At 45.9% G+C, this 23,649-nt stretch overlaps 1 protein-coding gene across 14 annotated transcripts in view; it reads left to right on the top strand.

The window, feature by feature from the left end:
* Window positions 1-23,649, top strand: part of LOC128346768 (rap1 GTPase-activating protein 1-like) — an 85,141-nt gene that overhangs the window by 21,881 nt on the left and 39,611 nt on the right. For 5 of the 14 annotated variants that reach the window (XM_053300412.1, XM_053300410.1, XM_053300411.1 and 2 more), the window contains exons 2-11: window positions 4,330-4,423; window positions 6,195-6,230; window positions 9,611-9,658; window positions 11,062-11,100; window positions 14,545-14,730; window positions 18,618-18,721; window positions 19,824-19,902; window positions 21,569-21,607; window positions 22,820-22,873; window positions 23,129-23,212. In XM_053300412.1, the coding sequence (XP_053156387.1) occupies window positions 4,330-4,423; window positions 6,195-6,230; window positions 9,611-9,658; window positions 11,062-11,100; window positions 14,545-14,730; window positions 18,618-18,721; window positions 19,824-19,902; window positions 21,569-21,607; window positions 22,820-22,873; window positions 23,129-23,212 (763 nt within the window). Of the gene's footprint in view, window positions 1-1,844; window positions 1,866-4,329; window positions 4,424-6,194; window positions 6,231-9,610; window positions 9,720-11,061; window positions 11,101-14,544; window positions 14,731-18,617; window positions 18,722-19,823; window positions 19,903-21,568; window positions 21,608-22,819; window positions 22,874-23,128; window positions 23,213-23,649 lie in introns of those variants that run through there. The other 9 variants (XM_053300413.1, XM_053300415.1, XM_053300414.1 and 6 more) reach the window with 8 other exon arrangements.

Below are 23,649 nucleotides of genomic sequence, written 5' to 3' on the forward strand. Positions count from 1 at the left end.
TTGGAGGACCAGTATTAAAGCTGCCCTTGATTCTCTCTTTCTCTTCTTCCTCTTCCTCCCAGCTACAATGCATCCGCTAACTGCCGGGTTGTTCGTCTTCACGCCCTTGCCCCCCTTTCTCCTTATCTCATCCCAAGAACTGATTCCACTCCCTACACTACTGTGTGCCAAGGTTGCCAGCTACTGTGTTGTACATGGTGTTTCTTTTTTGCAAATAAACTCATGAGGCTCTTCTCATGACTGCGCGGAACCGGGCTAAGGGAGGCCAGCCTGGTTCTGTGCGGCCGTGTGCTGCAACGAGAGCTGCACGGCTCCTGGCAGCAAACCATCTAAAATACTCCTCCCCTTAAATGAGGTTAGCAGAGCGAGTGCTTCACTAACCCCGTTCTTCTGATCGTGAGATGCCGCAGTGTGGCGCTGCGGCATGGCCACTCACGAGGAGACCCCTGACCGGGAGGCTCCAACAAGCCTTCCGGCCTCAGGGGTCTCGCCAGGATGCCCCGCATACTTGCTCGGGGCATCCTGGGGCTTCCGGAGGCCAGGCGGCTCCTGAGCCCCGCTGCCCCACCGGTTCCGTGACGGAGCCGGTCATCGTGTGGCCGGACGATCTGGTCACCCTGGGACGACTCCCTGCTCGTCTGCAGAGGCCAGTTAGGCTCTCCACACTGCTTGTGTTTAGAGCCTCTACATCTCTGGGCTTCAAAAGCCTTGCTTCTGATTCTGTTGCTCCTCTGGGGTCTCTCTTGTTCATGTTTGCAAACTCGATTTTGAGCACATTCCTCTGAGTTAGTCCAAAAGCATATACACACGTCTGCAGCATACACGTGTGAGCAAGCCTGGTAACACACTTTGAGTGTTCAGAGTGTCAGAGAAATGTTATGGATCAGTGGTTCCCAAACTGGGAGCCTCCAGATGTGGCTGAGCTACAACTCCCTCCCATCCGCCCCCAGCTACAATTTATTGTGTCTGGGGATGATGGGAGCTATAGTTCAGCCACATCTGGAGGCTCCCTGTTTGGGAACCACTGTTATAGAGTGTTGTCATGAAGACGTATGTAAAGTTGCTGTGCTATCTATTATTCTAATTGACTAGTAAAACTGCATTGGGGCAAGCAACCCGGTACTGGAGTCCTTATAAAGCCAAAATATTGGGGTGGCAGTAGACACATCAAATCCCCTCTGGTACTATATCGGGCAGCAGCGATATAGGAAGATGCTAAAAGGCATCATCTCAGACTGTGCTGGAGGAGGCCATGGTAACCCCTTCTGTATTCTACCAAAGACAAGCACAGGGCTCTGTGGTCATCAGGAGTAGAAATTGACTTGATGGCACACTCTACCTTTAGAACCATAATTGGGTGTTCGTTTTTTTTGTATTGACGCCACCCATTCTATACCCCGATCAACTCTGGTACCAAGACTCCACTCCCTAACCCACCTTGGCCTCAGGAGACCAGTATTTTTTAAAACCAAGGCTGGCACATGACAGGGACTGGGCAAGCGCTGAGCTTATTTAGAGGTGGTCTCTGGGATTTCCACCTGGGTGACTCTTAGCAGCCCAGCTGTTTAATTTGTTTCTCCCAGATGTTGTTTAAATCAATCCAGTAGCAATCAGCAATACAATTTGCATAAGGCAGAAACCTGAATGAGCGATGACTAGGATTCCCCCACCCCCGTGCTCATTTGTTCTGGAGACACGCTCAGGATCAGGCTCTTACAGGAATTCCTGTAAGTGGGTTTACTGGAAGCAATAATTGCCCCTCGCTGTGCTCCCTCTGTCTGGCTCACAGGCATCATCACTGGCGAGAAACAGAGATACGGAAGGCAAAGCTGCTTCTCCTCTGCATACTGCTATTCTTAATGCAGGTAGGATCTTGGTATGGCTAAGCTATGGCTTCCTCACAGAAGCCCAACCCAATGGCAACCCATCGCTGCCATTGACTGTTGCTGGTGGCGCTCTTGTGTTTCTTCTTAGATGGTGGGCTCTTTAGGGGCAGGGAACCAGCTTCCCATTCCTTTTACTCTGGAAAGCACTTTGAGACGTGGATTGCTGATGAATGGTTCTAAGTAACAATAATAATACATGGCAGGTTGGCTGAGAGTGACCTAGTCACTGTAATGGCGCCTGAAGTGGCAAGCTGGGCATCCTGGCATTTTTGGTGCAAATGGGTCACACTTGAATACAGTTCTTGTAAAACTGGATGAGTCGTCTCCTAGTTTGGGTCAATGATTTTGAGGTTCTGAGGGTATTTACCATTACTATTATCTTGGTAGTGCAGTCAAAGACTTTGTGACTTACTAATTGCTGCCGCATGCATGGCAGGGGGTGGGGGGGAGTTATTTCTTTTAGATGCCATTGCATCTCCTGTTTCTTATTTGTATCAGTGCGGGAACCAGCATGGTGTAGTGGTTAGAGTGCTGGACTAGGACCGGGGAGACTCGAGTTCAAATCCCCCTTCAGCTATACTTGCTGGGTGACTCTGGGCCAGTCACTTCTCTCTCGGCCTAACCTACTTCACAGGGTTGTTGTGAGCAGAAACCTAAGTATGTAGTACACCACTCTGGGTTCCTTGGAGGAAGAGCGGGATGTAAAATGTAAAAATACATACATACATACATACATAAATAATCAGGCAAGTGTCTGCTTTTCTAATAGACAAGATGGGTACTGAGGGAGAAACTGTACACTGTAGGAACCCTAGGGAATGTTGCAGTGGAGTTCTGTGTGCACAGCAACCGATTTGACTCAGACAAATGGATCCCTGCTGATTGAATCTTGGCCAGCCTTGTCAGAGTACCTTAAGGTGGGACAGCTGGGCAGTGGCCCAGGGCTCTTGAGGGGGGCACTGAGCTGTGCTTGGTGGCTTGCTGCTTGTTCAATGGACTGTCTGCTGTGGGCTAGGGAGAAAGAGGGAGGAAGCCTGTGAGACTTCAGTGGGATCCCAGTACTGGAGCCGGAGAGCCCTGGCAGCAACGCAGCAAATTACGGAGGAGTGGCTCAGACCGCTTTTCAGGGTGTTGCTGAGAAGGCCTGGGAACTGCAGGGCCCATGACTGCACTAGGCTTTGCAGTCTTACGCAAACCCCACAATTAGGCAACATGATACACTAACCAGGGGGGTGAGGGCATCAGAGGCACTCCTCTCTCAGGGCAGTACATATCCTAGGGCCAGCCCTGCATCATAGCTTATCATTAGTTATTAGGCAGGCTACCCACAGGGTGTATATTATCTTGGCCTGTTCCTTCCGACAACTCCTATCTACTGACGTTTTTCATTCTTTTTCACACAACTCACACCTGCTGTTTAGGAAACTTACTCATCTGATACTGAGGATTTTTCTGTTTTAATCTAGCACATTCTTGCTTGTGGTTCGAGTTCATGGAAATACTTACCAGTAGCTACCACTGAGCTTTGGCCCCTCCTGATAAGAATTGTATCAGGAGCTTAATATAGGAATACAAGGGGTGTGTGTACTGTGTGCAGCAATGGATCGAGAAGGACTGGTCCTGCGGTTGATGTGCATGCAAATGGAATAGCTTGGAGGACTCCAAAAGGATCGTTGAGACTTGGTTGCATAGAAGGGGTCCCAGGACAGAGGGCAACATAAACATGTACAAAATTAATTAGCTTTGGAATCCCCGCTGGTACCTATATAGGGCAGCAGCGATATAGGAAGATGCTGAACGGCACATCTCAAACTGCGCGGGAGGAGGCAATGGTAAACCCTTCCTGTATTCTACCAAAGAAAACCCACAGGGCTCTGTGGGCACCAGGAGTTGACACTGACTCGATGGCACACTTTACCTTTAACACCTATTAAGGCCATTCACACAACCAAAAACTGGGTAGGAAAAGTGTCCTGCCCAGGTTTGGGAGCTGTGTGCGCTCCCAGTTTTTGGTTGTGTGGGAGCAAACAGCTAGGTAGAAGGAGGGAGAAGTGGTTGTGTGGGAGACAGGAGCTGGGTAGGACAGCTATCCAGCTTTCATACCCAGCATTTGACCAAGGTGGGAGGAAAAGCTGTCACAGCAGCATTGGCTGATGGGCAATGCCGACGTTGCATTGTGGGTCATGTTATCCATTGTTCAAAACCTTCTTTCATTATCCATCATGGTCTTTAAAAATAATAACGATAAAAGTATGACTGGGCTCTGATCATTCTAAAACTGAGGTTTAGGGGTCTTGTGAACTGCAAACATGCCAGTAAAAGCATTGGCTTCTGGAAGGGGCGAAAGGGCTTTATGAATGGCGATCTGTTCTATGTAGCTCTTGCTTTTGGAATTTTATTAAGCTCTGGGGTGGGGTCTAACTGGGATGTCCTCCTTGCACAGGAAGTCTGATGAGGCAGAGCATTGCATCAGGGACATCCTAGACTCATCCACAGAGGACCCTCAGGCTGACCTTAACCCAGCAGTTCAAAACAAGGTAAGGTAGCTGCAGGGGCTTATCATTTGTCGGCAGCATGACAAGTTGATAGAATGAGCAGGGCCAGCAACCTGAGTTTGAACTGGAGATGATGCATATGCATGTGGATAGTTCTTTTATGCGTATATAATTAATATATAATAGAATCATAGAGTTGGAAGGATTCTTGTAGGCCATCTAGTCCAACCCCCTGCTCAGTGAAGGAAATCCAGAGCTAGAGCATCTGCAACAGATGGCTGTCCAGCCTCTGCTTGAAGGTTTCCAGCTAGGAGAACCTTACTGAGGTCATTCATTTGACCATAAAAGCGGGGACTGGGCTGGGCTGGGGGGAAGGCAGGATCATTCCTACCTTCCCCCACACAACCACGGTGATCCTCTCACTGTGCCACTCACCCACACACATGATTGCTGCTGTGGTGAGTAGCGCGGCATTCCGGAGGCCGGGGAAACAAAGCCCGGCTTCCAAGAATCCCATAATGCACTGCACAAGCAGCGCAATGCATTGTGGAAATGCTAGTGGCTGGGTTACTCCTTTTCCTGGCCTCTATAATTTCCATGGCGGCTGGCAGCCTGGCTGCCCACACAACCAGGCAGTGAGGGAGGAGAGCATGTACGCGCCCTCTAACTTCACTTTTAGCCCAGGTAAAAAAAAACCTGGGCTACCCAGCCGAGGAGTGCCAGGATTGCTCCTGATCCTGGCAGTTCTCACGAGAGGCTCTACCTGGTTCACCTTGTGACAGCTGTGACTGTTTTTAAAAAAACAACTAAAGACCTTTTTATTTACTCAGGCTTTTACGCCTTAAGGGCTTCTGGGTCTCTCAGCTTCTGTTTCTCTTTAATTGTTTCTTGATGTTTTATAGTTTTTGTAATTCTTACGGAATTTTATTGTATTTTAACTTTTGTAAACTGCCTTGAGATGCATTATGAAAGGCGGTATAAGAAATGAACAATAAATGCATAAATAAATGACCTCACTATCTCCAGGTAATTTGGTTGGTTCCATTCTGAAACTGCTCTTACTGTTGAGAAATGTCTCCTAAGGCTCTACTGAAGTCTAAGCCCAGATCTAGTCCTGCCCTCTAGACAGCAGAGAACAAGTCTTTGCTCTCTTCTGTGTGACAGCCCTTGAGGTATTTAGAGTGCTATCCTGGCACTCCTCAGTCTTCTCTTTTCCAGGCTAAACATACCCAATTCCTTCTACATTTTCTTTATAGGCCTTGTTTTCCAGACCCCTGACTGCCTTTAGCACCATCCGCTGATCTTGTTCCAGTCTGTTTCTATCCTCCTTAAAGAGCAGTATCCAGAACTGGATGAGGTTGACTGATGTGGAATAAACTGAAATGATCGCTTCTCGGAACTATGGTTTTATTAATGCAGCATAAAATTGCATTAGCCTGTTCTGGAACTTTGTCCCACTGCAGATTTATACTCCGCTTGTGATCAACTGCAGTTCTGAGACCCTTTTTGCATGTAATTCTGCCAAACCAGGCATCTCCCTATTCTATACCAGTGCATTTTACTTTTATTTATTTATTTAGACTGGGTTCACAGAATCGCAAGACTTCTGGTTAAAAAGTTACTCGGGATTAGTGAGCCCTGTGGAAATGATTGTGAAAACCCAGAATTTCAGGGCAATTCTGGCCAAGCCACTCCAGTCAACCAGTATTTAACCAGGATAGATAACCAGGATTCAATTTTGGGGATGGTAGTAATCTTAACCTAGACTTGTGACCTTGCAAATTTATTTCTTATTTCATATTATTCCTTGCAGGCAGTGGATTTGTTTGAAATGATTGAAAAAATGCAGGTAAGGTTCACTTATTCCATCAAGTTCTTAAATTTCTGATTATGGATTGCCTAAATGTGCTGTGCAGTTGTCCTGCCATGTCATCCTTATTTTTCTCTTCCTTCCCCCTCCTCTTCGCCCACCAACAGCTATATAAAAGCCCCTTTCCTATTCTACAGTACCTTCTGCTGACCTAGCTCTGTCCTCTTATTTCTGTTTTGATGCTCCTCTGTTATATCTGAAGCTTCTTATTGGCTCCTTTGGGTTGTTCTGTGAGGTTCTTCCCTAGAATGTTTTTGATACTGTCTGACTTTGTCTTATTACTGGGATTCTTTCCAGCAAGATTCTTTTAGTTAACGTTCATTTACCACCAATGGTGTTTGTTAAACCACATGTTCCCAGGAACTTGCATAGGACAGCCTCATCCCACCCCAGGTGGAGCTAACTCCCACTTCTAGTTGGCCAGAAAAGACAACAGAGGCCAAAACTAAAATGGTGCTCAGTTGCCTGTGATTTGTTGACTGTGTCCAAGAATCAGCCATGCTGATGCTGTTGGGACTCCTGGGATGAAGCAAGAGCTGGTAATTATCTGGTTGCTAGGTGCTGGAGGCCACTTGCTCAGCAGCTCCAAATGTCTAGCAAAATGCCTGGCTTTGCCCCATGCCGTGCCTGTTTGTGCCTCTTGGTTGCCACTGTGTGAAATTGTGTTAGCGGAGTAACTCTGCAACTCCTCTAAGAAGCTACATTAATGATTATCCTCTCAGTGTTTTTGTGAGCTCCAATTATTTTGATCCTAAACTCTGAAGGGAAGGGGAAAGAAGTGGAGTGGGAGAAGTTAAAACAGGTAGGTTGGAAAACCACTTTGTGTTGGGAATTCTCTCTGGTAAGAGAATTCCTTTTTCATTATAGCAGAGTGCACAGAGGCACAACACAGCAGAATTTAGTTAGGCATGCGTGTATGCTGAGAGTAAAGTAACTTGGAGCCAGTTCATCGTTTCAAATCAATATATATGGCATTTATTAGAGAACTCCATTCTAGATAGGAAAGTGAGGAGTTAGGATCTCTAATCCAGGGGTTCTCAATGTTGAGTCCTCAGGTGTTATTGGACTTCAACTCCCATAATCCCCAACTAAAGGACACTGGGGCTGGGGATTGTGGGAGTTGAAGTCCAGTAACATCTGGGGACCCAACGTTGAGAATCCCTGCTCTAATCTATCTAGCTAGCTGGCTGCAGATGGATTCTGCATCTCTGCACACATGGTGCAGGGAGAGGGGCTTGCATGTTGCAAGGTAGAAGGAAGGGAAGAGAAGGGAGAGAGGAAGTAAGTGACAAGGCAGGAAGTGTCCCTGAGAGTAGCAATCTCCATTCCAAAGGGATAGTGTCAGAGCAGTAGAGAAGGGATGACCAATGTCTTGACCCTCTAGCCCTCTGACTCACTAGTCTGTCCTCCACTGTCTTTGAGACAAGAGACAGTGCAAAGTCCTTCACTTCCAACACTTTGAAGGCTTCATGAATAGAAGCACCTAGAAAGGAATATTTTAACATCAGGATACTTCTGCGCATGGGTGATGCTTGTAGCCCTGCTGCATATGGATTGATTCCATCACCTGGATGAGAAGCGGGGCATATAGTAGATGCAAACATCCCACTTCTGTTCTTTCCTATTACTTTAGAAAAGGTAACAGATTTGTGGCAGCATCACAATGGATAGGGTTCAAGGTAGTAGGCATCGCCCCCACCCCAGTACTTCATATAATGTAATTTTATTTCCCAAATCCATCATCTCTGATATCATCTATCTTCTTCCCCACATTCTCAGTTTTTCCAAATATCAAAATTATGGTTTCTGCCGTGAGAAGTGTATTCTTATATACATATTTAGCCAGGAATTCAGAGTTAAACAGAGAGCTCGTCTCCTCTGCTGTCATTTGTTTACAGGCACTCTGTTTCGCAGCAGTCACTGTGCAGCAGTCACTTCGCAGTGAGCAACACTGCTCACCTCCAGCTGAATCAACAGGCTCAACGGAGGTGGATTCTGTATCTAATACAGCATAATGATTCTTTACTGCCAAGGGATTGGGGTACTCACAGAGTCTCTCAGGTTTAAGACGTCGTTAATTCTCTGTTGCTTTGGTGCTTTGTTTGGTTGCCACCAATGTGGTTTGTCCCCATCGCATTGGTGCTTCATCTGGTGGGCCACTGTGCGAAACAGGATGCTGGACTAGATGGGCCTTGAGCCTGATCAAGCAAGGCTGTTCTTATGTTCTTATGTTTGTAAAACAAACCTCCTCACGCTAGGGTGGGTAAAAATTTCTATCTTCTCTTGTGCCCCATTATCAGAGAGTTAGTTGGCAGTCATCCTGCCTCTGTTCACTAAGCGATGACTGTAGTTGGATCTCAGAAAGTTCATAAGCCCACCTCATTGCAGTCATCTTCAGCTTAACACCCCTGTTAACATCTCCCATTAAAACCATAAAAATATTCTTAAAATCCCAGGAGCTCTTCAAGGGAGCTGCTCACCCGATGCCATCTTAGCCACACCTCATCAATAGTTCATCAATATTTAGTTAGGACCAAACTAGATGTGACCTTAAACATTTGGTCCTGCATGGGCTGTGTTTTTTTAGGGGTGGTGTAAAAAACAACTGTGGGGAAGTGATTCAGACTGCGGTCCTCTGTGTGTGTGGATTTAATTCTTTGCACCTGCCACAGGCCATATCCAGTTTGGAGGTGTTTGTGTGCATGCTATTTGCCAGAGGAAGGAAGATGCCGTTGGCACCAATGGGAGCTTCCCTCTTGGGGCCCCTAATCTGGAACAGTATTATCGTAGAGGCAAAGGGTTAAAGCTCTCCACTTATGGTAGTCTCTGTATGGATCATACGCACCTGCAATGACTGCTATTTAATAATAGTAATAATAATAATAATAATAATAATAATAATAATAATAAGAAGAAGAAGAAGAAGAAGAAGAAGAAGAAGAAGAAGAAGACTTTCCAACCCCCACACATAGCCAAAACATCTAGCTTGGCCTCTGATTGCTGTTATAAACAATGAAATGGGTTTGCGTGCTAGATCTTCATGCCAAAGGCACAAATCTCTAAGCTTCAAAACCAAAAAAGGTGACTGATTTGTGTTAATACTCCTGTAATTCTTATGCAGTATAACATGTAACCTCAACAAATGCTCTTAAGGTATTGCAAAGTTTTGTTTGTTTGCTCTAGCCTTGAATATATCAAAGGGTAATTCTTTAACCCTTGTCAAGAACTTAACCCCCTCCTATTTACACCTAAAATGGCATGGGGAGGGGTGCAAAGTGTTGATAGATAAGATCTTAGCATAGAGGGGAGGAGAGGGACAAATTGGGCTCTAGGCCTTCATTCTCTTTCTCTCTATCTAGAGAAGTCGTTTGGATGAGCAAAGATGTTCGCTACCAGCTCCACTCAAGGTCAGTTCTGCTCTCCAAATCTAAAACTGAGATCTCCAGTGCAATTTTAGAATTGCAAATGGTAAATATACTATCCGCATATCCCCTATATTAAGATCCTAAGCTTAAACGGCTTAGGACTGGGTTACCTGGGAAATCCCCTTCTTCAGCATGATCCCCACCGCATATTAAGGTCATCAAGAGAGTTCTGTCTCCATCTTGCCTAGTGGCAACTCAGGATCAAGCCTTCTCTGTTGCTGCTCCTGGGCTGTGGAATGCACTTCTTATAGATATACAAGGCTTAAGATCTTTACCAGCCTTTAAAAGAGCTCTAAACATACACACACACACACACACACACACACACACACACACACACACCCTTTTAGCCTGTTCTTTAATGGTTTTTAAATGGTTTTAATTGTTTTAATTTTTAATCATTTTAATGGGTTGTTTATTTTGTTTTTATTTATGTGAACCACCTAGAGCCATCTGGGTTAGGCAGTATTAAAAAATAATTAATTAGATAATATAAAAAGCTGGATCGCATTTCAGATTGATCAACAAACAGAACAAGGGATGGGTAAGAGCAGGTTTGATTGCTAATGACTGGGAGATCAGGGATGAGATTAGAATTTTGGAATCTTCTAATCCACCCCCCCACTTAGTGCAGAAAACTACTTTGCTACAGCATCCCTGACAGATGGATGTCCAGTCACTGTTTGAACCTCTAGACTAGGAGAGTTCACCACCACTGCAGGAGGTAGACTGTTTCACTGTCAAACATCTCTTAGCATTAGGAAATTCCTCCGAATGTCTATCCTGCATCTGCTTCTTTGTAACTTCAACCCTTGCCTCAGGAGCAACAGAGAACAAGTCCACTCTAGGGATGTACACAAATTGATTTGGTGGGACCAGTAGGGACACGCCGAATTGACTTGGTGTGGCCTGCCGAATCATTTCAGCCGGGCAGGGAGCAGTACCTTTTTAGCATGAGTAAATGTGCACGGTCAGCAACACCGTGATGAAGGCGGACTTCTGAGCAGTGCAGCACTGTGCCCGGAAAAGCAGAGGGGTGGCGGAGGAGCAGGTAAGGACCTGCTTTACTCATGCTTAAAGGTATAGCTGCCTGCTCCACCAAAACGTTTCTGCACATCCCTAGTCCACTCCCTCTTCTGTGTTAATTTCCTCCTTCTGTGTTAATTTCTTCCACTTCTAGATTTTATATGAAAAGGGACAGATGGGATGAGACGGTTGAGGGCCACAAGTATTGTCTTCTCCTTGGGCTCTGTAATTCTCCGAAGGGGCTTCACCAGGTGGGGGTGGGAGTACAGATATGATGAGGGCAGACCGAGAAATAAAACATGCCTGATGCCCGCTTCCTCACCCCAATTTCTTTGTTAATGTCCTCTTTGTACTTTCAGAGGGAAGAGGAGTATATCCCATACCCCAGCATCCACGAGGTGAGGCACTGCAAAAACAGTGAGTTTTTGGTGTGAGTTGAAATGTATTCAGTGAGCGTAAGCTGATTTTGGGCTCAAGCAGCACTCAAAGGTGGGGGGGGGGGAGGGAAGATGGATAAGTTTCAGTTTGAATGGCTGTCCATCAGAACTCTTGAGTAGCATTTTATGACTCTAAGCCAAAGTTGTGTCTACTAAAAGCTGCTGGCTGTTGTCACACAGGGTGGTAAAAGAGAAGGCAGATCCATTAGGGGAGGCAGGGATCAGAGGCCGCCTGGCCCCTGGAAGTCTCAGAATGCCCCAGGTGAGTGCGTGGGGCATTCTGCGGAGCCCCCCAACGCTGGGAGGCTTGTTGTAGCCTCCTGGTCGGGGGTTTCTTCATTGGTTGCTGCGGTGCGGCGCCTCATGATGGAGAAAATGGGGTTAGCAGAGCTCCACTAACCTTGTTTTAGGGGAGTGCTATTTTGGTGGGCTAGCTGCCATTGAACCACTGGGCCCGCCCACAAGCCCTGTGGTTCTCATGATGGGGGGAAACCGGGCTGGACTCTCTTAGCCCAGTTTCTCCCCATCATAAGAATAGCCTCCAGGAGTAGGGGAGCAATAAATGGTTTGTCTTGAACAGGAAGATTCTTAACGTCTAGGCTGGGGAGTATACTATGTCTTTTGCTCCTAAGAAGATATCTTGGATATAATTCTGCCAAACAATTTATGTTTGGCGCTTCTGTGATCTCCACTTCTTCAAGACAGAAATTATGCATGCATTTTCAAGGTAGTTTAATGATACTTGGGAATCCTTTCCTGCTTTGTTAATGCTTATTATCACTGTTCCCAAGTTATGTACGTTGGAGAACTAAATATGTTTTACAAATAGAACACCTGTTCCCACAACTTCTCTGTGAAGGCTAAAACTGTGACTGTAAATTCATCGTCCTTCATGGCCATCAATCAGTTCCAAAAATATGAAGCAAGTGAATATAAAACTGCATTTCTATCCTTCACACATGCATACCAGGAGGCTATTCACATGATGGGGGAAATCGGGCTAGCGGAGGCTAGCCCGATTTCACCCCATCATGTGAACGGTGGTTCCTCGGTGGGTAACCCGCCTAACTACCCCTGCCCTAAAACCAGGTTTGCGGAGTGAGCACTCTGCAAACCTGGTTTTAAAGATTGTGAGTAGCCGCGCCATGGCTCTGCGCTGTGGTTACTCACGAGTAGATCCCCCGAGGGGAGGCGAAAAGCTGCCTCCCAGCTCCGGGGGTCTCCCCAGTATGCCCTGCGTGCTCACATGGGGCATACTGGAGCTTCTGGGGGCCGTGCAGCCCCCGAGCTCCCCAGCCCCCGCCGGCTCTGTCACGGAGCCAGCAATCGTGTGGGCGGCCGATCCGGCCTCCCAGGGCTCCCGCTCTGATCGTGAGCGGGGAGAGCGGGCTTAGCTTTCTGATCGTGAGACCTGGCTCCAGGAGTGGGAGATAGACAAACTTGCATATGCAGAGCCAGTGCGGCACAGTAATGTGGTGTGTACACCACATACGCCAGTGTGATGTATGATGGATTTGACTGGGGAAGCCAGGCTCCCAATATCTGACCTGGTGGGCAATCACTGTTTCTCAGCCCAACTTACTTTGCAGTAAAAGGGGTAAAAGGAGGGAGGACTGTGTACTTTGAAGGAAGTACCCTGAGTGCTTTGAAGACAGGATGGTATAAAGATATAATTTATTTATTTATTTATTTATTTATTTTTATTTATCACATTTTTATACTGCCCAAAATGCGAGTCCAGTGATAATGAGTCCTTTCTCACTATCCGCGAGAAAGGGCTCTGATCTGCAGGAGAGGAAGCCTTAAAACGCTTACCTCTCTGGCAGACGATTGAGGGCCCCTTCCTGGGCAGGCAGATTGCTGGCTACTACCGGCAGCATGGAGGGGCTGGGATGTGTCTTCCAGCCCCCGGAACTCCTATAATGCACGATGTGAGAGCTGGATCCTCTGGCCAAGAAGCTACTCATGTGTAGGTGCCATGTGGATGTGCGTGGCACTGACACACGAGCACTAAGCCAGGTTTAAGCGTGCCCTCGCACCCAAAACCCGGGCTAAGTGGCGGCCTCGCCTAAGTGGGTTTGCCGCTGGGCTGCCGGTGGGAGTTGTGTGGTTCCTGGCGGTTCACAAAACTGGGCTGGGCTTCCTTAGCCCGGTTTTGCCTGCGGGTATGAATAGCCCCAATCTGAAATAGTAATAGCAGGGATGGTATTGGAGTTGAGGGGGAATGTCATTTCTTCCCTCCACTCCATTACCATGTTTTTCCCTGGTCTTGAGGAGGTCACTGGTTGAACCCAGCAGAAACATCAAGCCCAAAACAGTGATCAGGCAGCCAGATCAGCCTGGACTCTGATAGGATATCAAGAACTTTAATCTCCATAATATCTCCCGTTGCTGCTTGCCAGGGAGGGGGTCACATAAAGTCAACTGGCTTGGTGAGGAGAATCTGCCTCTAAAGCACTTGAAACATCTGGCTGTTCGTCTAAAACCAGTAGCTCTTCCAGACAATTTGGAGATGTTGTTGATAGATGATCCATCTGAACAAGGAGATGGTCATCTGATGGGGTTGCACTCTCCTTAAAAGACCAAATTTGCAGCCTGGGGTTGCTGTTGGATCCAGGCTTTAGTCTTGATGCCCAAGATGGTGTCATCTGTGGCATAAAGTGTGTTTTACTATTTGAAGCTGATTATGCCAGCAGCAGCTCCTCCTGGACCTGACCACTGTTAATCCATGCCCTGGTGAATCCAAGTTAAACCTACTCAAACCACAAATGGATTGGAAATCGAAATATGACCACTAGACTATTGACTGGGACTGGTTGTCAGAGAAATTCTCCCTAGATTTAAAACAGTTTCACTGTCATCTTGTCTGTCTTCAGGCACAATTCAAAGGGCTGATTTTATCCTTTTTAGCATGGGACTGACTTATCTAAATAATTGCCTGCTCTAACATGAACTTGCCTGGCCATTAAGATAATGACTGGATTCCCTTCTCTGGGTGCCCAGGTGGTCAGAGTGTAGGTGATTGGTGACTGGGGAAAGGGCCTTCTTTGGGATGGCACCCAGTGCTCAAATTATGGGAGAATAAGTAGGAAGGCCTTTAATGAAACCCACAAGCCTCAGCCTGACTCCTCCCATTTTATCTGTATTATGCCCCTTGTAGAGAGGGCATATTATGCCCCTTATTATGCATATTATGCCCCTTGTGGCATAAGGAGCCAGAACAAAAGGTAAAGGACCGGGAGCCAGTTGTGGTTTAGATATGTGAACATGTAGTACTAGATTGGGTTTATCAGAGTTCAACTGCAAGCTTGAGTTCAGAGTTCGACTAGTGATCGAGCTCTGTTCTGTTTTGACTCCCTCCCTGCTCATGTCTTTCCCCCCCACTCCATCCCTTATTTCTGACAGGTGTTACGGAGAGGATGGCCTTACCCACTCATTATCTTGCCCCAGTTTGGGGGTTATTGGATTGAAGGGACCTGTCACAGCCTGTCTGGCTCAGAATTGCATGATTTGCCATCCCCTTGCAGTGGCAAAGTGAAGCTAGAGTGTGATCCAACAGCCAAACTGTACCGCAAGCACTTCCTGGGAAAGGTGAGAGAAGTTCTATAGCTTTTTAATACCACCCCAAATGACCGTGTTCTTTTATTTGCCTTGCACATGGTTCACAAGATCTGCCTATAAGTTTTATTGTGCTAAGACTCCAAATCAGTGCTTTGTTGGTAAAGTAAAGTGTGCTGTTGATTTGGTGTTGACTCCTGGTGACCACAGAGCCCTGTGGTTTTCTTTAGTAGAATACAGGAGGGGTTGACCATGGCCTCCTACCGCACAGTACAAGATGATGCCTTTCAGGATCTTCCTCTATCGCTGCTGCCCGATGTAGGTGTTTCCCATAGTCTGGGAAACATACCAGCGGGGATTCGAACCAGCAACCTTCTGCTTGTTAGTAAAGCATTTCTCCACTGCGCCACTTAAGGTGTTGCAGGTGGTTGTCTTTAGGGGACAGGTATTAAAACCACAGGGCTCTGTGGTCGCTAGGAGTCAACACCGACTTGACGGCACACTTTACCTTTATTAAGATTATTGTATTTTTTTCTAGGAATGCATGTTTTAATTGGCATAATCAGTAGTTCAGTCACAAACTTTTCTTGATTAATTGGTGAGGGTTAGTTTTAATCAGCAAGACTTAAAGGGCACACATTTTTTTAGACTATTTTAGAATGGGAATGAAAAATAAAACATTAAGGATGGTTTTCCCTTCTTCTGCTTATTAAATTACAAGTTGTCACACTTCCATCACTGTCTCAAAAAGGCAGTTCTGGTAATATTTGTTTAAATTGGTTAAAAAGCATATGATCAAATCACTCAACTTTTAGTTGCTCTGTTTATACTCTGTAATTTTGTTTATCAGAGCTTAGTGCTTGACTTGTCTAAATGTCAATGGGATTATTAAAAACTTAAGCAACAACTACATGAATCACTCCATGATCAGACGAATATTTGATTTTTAATGGTGCAACCTGGAGGGTTGAGCAAGACAAATTTCAAACTCCACTTTTAAGGGACATGGAAATTGCTATCCCTGTCCAACAACCTTCGCACTGACAAATACCTGAAATTCTGGTAGCCCCGATGAGGCTGGAAAGCTAGTCTCTCCATTCTGAAACCTCTTATACTTTGAAAACACAGTTTAATTACATGTGTGTGCGTTTTGTTTTAAAGGAAGGATAGGTAAATTGAGCTAGTTGCCCTCAGGTTTCCAAGCTAGAAATTGTTGAGGATTGAAAGTCTTTTTTAGCTGCTTGGAGACTGGTAGTGTTGGTGTATTTTGCTGGCTGCTTGCTGCATTACTTAGACTGCTATTCTATGGTAGTTCGTTTGTTCCTTCCTGCCAGCCAGCCAGCTGTGACTGTTTTTTGGTCTTGTGAGTTTAAATTGTGACAGTTTTCTTGATACCGTGAAACTCTATATAATTAACTCTGCATAATTTTTAGATAGAAAGGCAACTGATAAATGCTGTAAATAAAATGTTGCTTCCAGGAGAGAGGAGGCTACTCCAAATTCGAATAGCATTTGACTTGCTGTGTGAATATAAGTCCTAGGTTCCTGAGATAAGGGTAAGCTTCACTAAGACTTTGTTTTACACCTGCTTCCCTCATACACACAAGGAAATATTAAGTAGATTAAACTAAAGGTTTATTCCGCAAGAGCTCCATTTTCTCCTCCTCCTTTCCCTCCCCTTCCCTCTTGACTCCTCCCCCACACTCTCTACAGGATACCACGTGGGACAAATGTCCAAACAAACTGCAAAAGATTACTGAATACAATACAACAGACTTCTTTGAGGTCTTAGGTTGAGAGATGGTAACTAACCCAATTTCCCTCTCAGGGTTGCTGTGAGAATAAAATGGAACAGCAACATGTCTTGAACTCTTTAGAGAAAAAGCAGAATAAGAATGAGATGAGGGAACAGGTTGCGTGGTCTTGTAGCAAGGTGATCTTCTTGACAGTGGTGACGGCTCTGTGGAACTTGAGTATATAGTCCTGATGCATTTGCAGATTATGAGGCTATTCACATGTGCGTGCCAAACTGGGCTAAGAGAGCCCAGCCCGGTTTTGCACGCGCATGTGAACCACCAGTATTGTGTCCGATCCCTGTGGCTAAAGGGTGGTAAACCCACCAAAGTAGCCTCCTTCTAAAATGAGCTTAAGGGAACGAGTGCTGTCGTAACTTCATTTTTTTGATCGTGTGTCAGCCACGGCTGGCACCCTCGGGTGGGGGCGGGGGAGGATCTCAATAATGTACCACTCACTTGCGTGGTGCATTATTGGAGTTCTGGGGTGCGAGGTGATGCATGTCGGCACATCTGTGCATCCCGACCCTGGAGCTGCCAGGCAAGCCGTTGTGAAAAGAGCTCCTAGGTTTCCCCACAACTTTGACTTCTAGAAACAACAGTCTAGCAGGAGGTTTTCCTAAGCTTCTTTGTTATGAAGCTGAAGGCACCTAAGGAGGCTCTACACACAAGCGGTGTGTAGAGCCTTACTGGGCTTTGCGGGGAGAGCGGGCTTAGCTCGCTCTCCCCACAGATGAGCAGGGAGCCATCCCTTTGCGGCCAGATCGGCCACCCACACGACTATTGGCTCTGTCACTGAGCCGGTAGGGGCGATGGGGATTGGGGGCCACCCGACCCCCAGAAGTCCCAGGATGCCCCGTGTGAGTGTGCAGGGCATCCTGGGGAGACCCCCGAGACCGGGAGGCTTATGTTAGCCTCCCAGTCGGGGGTCTCATGACAAAAAACCAGGTTAACAGAACACTCATTCCATTAACCTGGTTTGACGGGAGGGGGGATTCGGCGGTCTAGCCGCTGTGGCAGCTCTTTCTCGCGATTCACAGAAACCAGGCTGGGCTCCCTTAACCCGATTTCTGTGGATCGTGGGAATAGCTTCTATGTGTTTGTGATATCATCACACAGCATTTGGCTGGAATTTATGTAGAATTGATAGTCCAGTCTGGTTTGTGGAAACAGCATCTTGGGGGATTTTTAAAATATATATATAATTCTTGGGTGCATTTGGTTTCTTGGAGGTCATAGGAACCCTTGTGCAGCTGCTATAATATATTGCTTTCCCCATGGCTCATATTTGAAGGGAAACAGCTGCAGTGTCTGTCTCTGCCATACCTAGTTTATAATCTAGCTTTCAGCCTACCAGGGAGCCTCATTTACCTCATGATGGCTCAAGGAGATCCACAGTTCAGAGACATTATCCTAAACCATGGTTTAGAGCAGCATGAACAAGCCTAAGGGATCTGACACACTCTGCTACCCTTCTCCTCTCCTTCTTGCATGCAGAGGAGGAGAATGAAAGCTTTCGCTTTTACTTTAGAACAAACCACAGTTTTACATCATGTACTAATTCCATGGGTGTGCACAGGACTTTTCCCCCAGGGGTAGTGGGGCAGATCCAGCAATCCTATACCTCCCTCTCTGGGAGTATGCCCCATTGAATTCAGTGGCTCCATACAGGGTGTGGGGGGTGGAGATGACTGCCCCCTTTTGCCCCCTCTCCAGACACCCATGGCTAACTCTAAGAACTATAGTTTGTCAACTAGCTAGAGATAGAATAAGCTAGGATAGCAAACCATAGTTGGATATTTTGATTTGTTCTGGCTCTAGTTAACGAACAACCCACAGTTCCCTAACTTCATGCGTAACATAGAACTGTGGTTTGTTGTACAATTAGAGTTCTCTCATACGCAAGAGTGGAGGAGAGGGAAGAAGGTGAGCCCATGGCTCCCTTAGGAGCCCATGGCTCCCTCATGGCTCCCTCATGGCCCATGGCTCCCTCATGTAGAGCTAGACCATTGTGTCATGCCTGAACAGGACCTATGTGTGCCCATCAGCTGTAGGAGCGGGAGGAGATTGACAAAGTGATTTCTGGGTACCATCAGGCAAATGGCTATTTCAATATCTTGTTTTTAGGAGCATCAGAATTTTTATGCCAATGACACAGCTTTGGGCTACTTGGTCCTTTCTGTGAAGTATGAGCAAGTTGAGAGGCAAGATAACCTGCGTCTGCTCCTGAGGTAAAAACTGCCCTTTGGTGCAAACCTCTCATGTCTTGGTTGCATGACCAGTTTTTCAGGCCATTCTTTTCAGATGATTTTTGTTTTGTTTTGTTGGTTTAAATTTTCACTAGAGTCCCAGATTGCTCGTTTTGGCTAGTGTCTGCCCTCCCCACCCCATTTCTTTTAATTTCTCTCAGTAACTGCTCTGGGAACATTCCCAACTATTGACAGCGTCAAAGAGTCAATTTGACACTGGAGGAAGTTTTAAAGCTTTATTAAGGACCTCAGTGGAAGAACTATCTGTCTTCCGGGGCATAACTATAATAGGGCAAGGGGAGACAGTTGTCTGGGGGCCCACTGCCTTGTGGGGGGGGCAGAGGCAAGTCACATGACTGACTCCCCCAGCTGTGCACCTTCCCGGGCTTCTTTCAGTTGTATTCATCCTCCGAAACTGATGTGAGTGTTAAGACCTGGAGCTACCAGAACAGCATGTCTTTCTCTAGTACCATTAAATGACTTGCATTGTCCACAATTTACAAAAAAATAATTTAGGATGAGGGGGCATTTTAAAATCTTGTCTCTGGGCCCACTCCAGCCTTGCTACACCCCTGTCTGTCTTCCCTCCAGGGTGAGATTGAAGCAGAGGGACAACAGTAGGGATGTGTATGGAACCAGATGGGAGTGGTTCGATGGCGGGTGGGGGGGAGGCTGATTTAACAGCGGGGGAGGGTGCACTTACCCCCTCCTTCTACTCTCCCCCTGCCGGCGCTCCTTTTTTCTAAAGTCAGTCAGGGCGGCAGCATACCTCTCTGCCACCCTGTTGCCCCTGTTTACCAGATTACTGTATCAATTTACCAGATACAACCAGAAGTATCTGGTAAACTGGAAGTATCTGGGGCGCGCACAGGCGCATCGAATACTTCCAGTTGTATTCAGTAAATGGGGGCAACGGGGTGGCAGGGAGGTACACCGGAACCAGCAGCCTTTTGAACCAGTTTGGAGGCCCATAAAGGGCCTCCGAACTGGTTCCATGCACATCCCTAGACAGCAGTACTGCTACTTCCCAGAAGCTGGAGACATTGCTTCATTTCCTTCTAGCATTTATTCTGTTTTTTGTCAGGGTTCGGACAAGTACCAAGCAAGACCTGATTCCTATTTCTTGCCTGAATGAGTTCCCCAATGCTGTCCAGATGGCAAAGGTACATTCCAGGCTCAGCATTTTGATTGTCAGTTGCTGGATGTCCCCCCCCCCCTGAAATGCTTTGATTAACTCTCCACCTTGTTTTGTGTCTTTCTCTGCCATCTGTTCCCACGTAATGGATTCATGGAACCAAACTGACTCTTTCAGGGTTTTTTTTAATGGCAGCTATCCATGCTCATGCAACACATTTCCTAATTGCAGATTTGAAGGTCAGTGTGTGATTGGAAGTCTTTAAAATAAAGAATTATGAATGTGGGTTGATTGAACCAATCACAAGGTGGGGGTGCATGTAGGTTTGGGATGCCAGTCAATTGACCTCAGACTAATGTTGCCAACTACTCCATTTAGTCAGGAGTTCCCCTATACAAATGGCAGCCAGCCTACCTTTTAACTATATTATGGCAGTTATGGCAAGAGTGCTAGCCCCTTGCTCTGCAGCCCTAAAGGTGTTTGGGTCACACACTCACCTCATTTAGAAGCAGATCCCTAGTGCCATACAACTCTCTAGAGCAGGGATTCTCAACGTTGGGTCCTCAGATGTTATTGGACTTCAGCTCCCTTAATTCCCAGCCAAAGGCCACTGGGGCTGGGGATTATGGGAGCTGAAGTCCAATAACATCTGGGGACCCGACACTGAGAATCCCTGCTCTAGAGAGTTTCTAGCCTCTCCTGCTATCTATGTTCTATAATTGGAGGCATCTCTGAATGTACAAGAGGAGGCATAGGAGGAATATGCATAGGAGGAAGCAAATGTACATAAGTTGCCGCCCTACTGTGGCACATTTCATACCCAGAAGCTGGAGGTTACTGAAGGGTGCACTGCATTTCCTTTGGGGAGGATGTGTTCTCTGACTGGGGTTCTGTACAACCTTTAAGAAGGGCCAAAGTCTTCTAAAGAAATCAACATTATTTTATTTGTTCATTGTTATTCTGCAAATTAGTGCTTTAACTATTTGGCCAATATTTGAATGGGCCAATTAATCAAGCTTTTTGATCTGCCAAGTGCCAGCTTTAGATGGTGATTGATATCTTCCACACGGGGACTGAAAAAAGTCATGTTGAAGTTTCGTGAATTCAGCCTACTTTTTGCCAACTACAGTTTTCTCTCTTGAGTTCTTTCTGTTGCTTCTTGCTGAATAATGACCATCTGTTTGTTAGTGAGCAGATATTGGTTAACTATTCATAGTTAGAAGGGTTATAATTCATACCATAGATCCATCTTTTCTTTCTCAGGTCATTGATTCAAATCCACTGAGTACATGCTTCAAACTGACATTTATACGCCTCTAAAATAACCAGTGTTATCTTTTCCAAGTCATGCCCTGTTATGTCAGGTTAATAAATCACAAATTAAATTAGACTGCAATGTATTGAATTTTGATGATTTTTGAATTTATGAGTACAAGCGTATTGAAGCACTGAGAGAAGAAATAAGTGGTTAGAAATTAATAATCCCCTTCCAAATTCAGGACTACACAAAAGTTGAATCTTACATACCTTTTCAAATATCTGAGTAACACTGATAACTTTTAGCTAGTAAAACAAATTGTTTGCACCTAGTTTTACCTGGTGAAGGAAGTTTCAGACAAGTCATAAGTTTTTAGATCTCACTGAAGTGGATTTTTCTGAGTTCTTTTCCCCTGCCCTTCTCCCTTTTTCACCAGCCTAAGATCAGAGTTGCTGCCACCAGCAGGATTTTAAAGGTATTGTCAGTTAAATGATACTGAAAATTTTAATCACCTTATCTGAGACTAAGTAGTCTCCCTTGCCTTTTAGGATTCCTTTCCTGGAATATCTCCCCATGTGCCACTGAGATGACATTACAACTCTTGGGCTAAAGCAGGCCTGCTCAACTTAGGCCCCGCGATCTGATTTTGGACTACAGCTCCCATAATCCACAGCGGCCAATAGCCAGGGATTATGGGAGTCGTAGGCCAACATCTGCAGGAGGGCCAAAGTTGACCAGCCCTGGGCTAAAGCAATTATAACATTATTTCCCTTCTTTTTCTCTATAGGGTAGTATGGCAAGTAGGCAAGGTTTATTTAGCAGAGACAGTAGTCAAATTAAAATTGTATAAGTAGGATTTTCCTCTTTAAAAATAGAAGTTTACTAAGTATATACCTATAATGAGACTACAGCACAAGCAAGAAAAAGAATTATTTTTCACAAGCTCCTCCGTAAAGGAGAAATAAATTTGACATTTTAAATACCCCCCTTATCCTTACACCTGTACATAATTCCTAGATAGGTAGGTCCCTTTTTAATCTTAACATCCAGAATGCTTGAACTGTATTCATGATTTGAGACTTGCTCAACAAAGTGCAATAGTGTCCATCCTGAAGTATCTCAGGAATGTATGTGCAGGCATTTCTACCCTGGAGAGAAACATTCTTCTCCACAACTGCAGTGAAGATCACCCTAGCAAAGAGAATCCCCCTCCTATATCTTTTTGCAGTCAAAGTTTATTACAGTCATTGACCAGTAAGATAACACAATAACTTCCATTTACAAAATCCTAGATTGGTGACAACTTGCATAAATTATTGATGCGTAGACTCGCCCCCCGTAGTGTTCTAGGACTTTCTCTCATTGGGTTTCCAGACTTGGTTCACCATCTTGTCCTCAGTCAGGTAGCACTTGGGAAATACAATGGCCATGATATTTGCATCTCAGGAGATTTCCTGGCTGGTGAGGTCACCTGAATCTAAACTTGAAAATAAGTGGCAGGAAAATGAATTCCAGAAAACATGCAGATTGTGAAAGACGCAGATAACAAAAATAAAAAATTCCCCAATTACTTGTGGAGTTAAATGCCTTTTACCCCATCTTGTTTTAGTAGTAATGGTATTGGGCTTTCTGTTCAGCAGTCAAATCCCTGCAGTGCTAATGTAATCTCCCTTTTTTCCTCTTGCAGCTGCTGTGTGAGGATGTGAATGTCGACCGCTTCTTCCCTGTGCTGTATCCCAAGGTATGCCTACTGCAGCTTCATACATCCTTCATGCCAGTGGTGTAGTTGCCAATTCAGAAGTGCAGAGGGCGCTCTCCATGACAGCGCCCCCCCCATGACCACGCCCACCCTGACAGCCAGGGCAGCTGAGAAGTACTGGCGCTCTGTTCCTGCCTATCCCCGCTCCACTACACCCCTGCTTCATGCACTTCCTTTCCCATCTGGGGTGGCTTCCTGCTCTTGCCTCTAACTTGGACCTTTTTCTCCACCTTCTAGGCTTCCCAACTCATTGTTGCATTTGATGAACATGTCATCAGCAATAACTTCAAGTTTGGGGTTATCTACCAGAAACCTGGACAGGTAAAATATTTTTCACATCTACACTTGACCCTCCCTGTCAAAGATCAGGTAAAAGACATTTGGGGAACCTGGACAAGAAGTTACCTCTGTCTCCTCCGCCCAACAGTTCTGCCAACCCTCCTCTTCCCAGTGCACCATTACTCTTTTCGGCTGGCCCTCTTCATGTCCTCCTCACCACCATCGCATCTTCAGTAATTGGAGATGAGAGCAGCTGGAATGACAGGCAGGACTGAGGAGGAGATGCTGGGGTTCAGCAGCAGGGGCATCCAGCCTCTGTGCCCACCATTTCCCCTACCCGCAATGCCCCCAATAAATGTAGCACAAGAAACTGCATTGTGGGAGGAAAATGATGTGCCCACCAGCTGCAACAGCATTGCTTCTATTTCTCCAGTAAAGAGGGGAAAGGGGAAATCCCACCATGACTACAAAACAAAAAA

Source organism: Hemicordylus capensis, chromosome 2, assembly GCF_027244095.1.
Source record: "Hemicordylus capensis ecotype Gifberg chromosome 2, rHemCap1.1.pri, whole genome shotgun sequence".
Lineage (NCBI taxonomy): Eukaryota > Metazoa > Chordata > Lepidosauria > Squamata > Cordylidae > Hemicordylus > Hemicordylus capensis.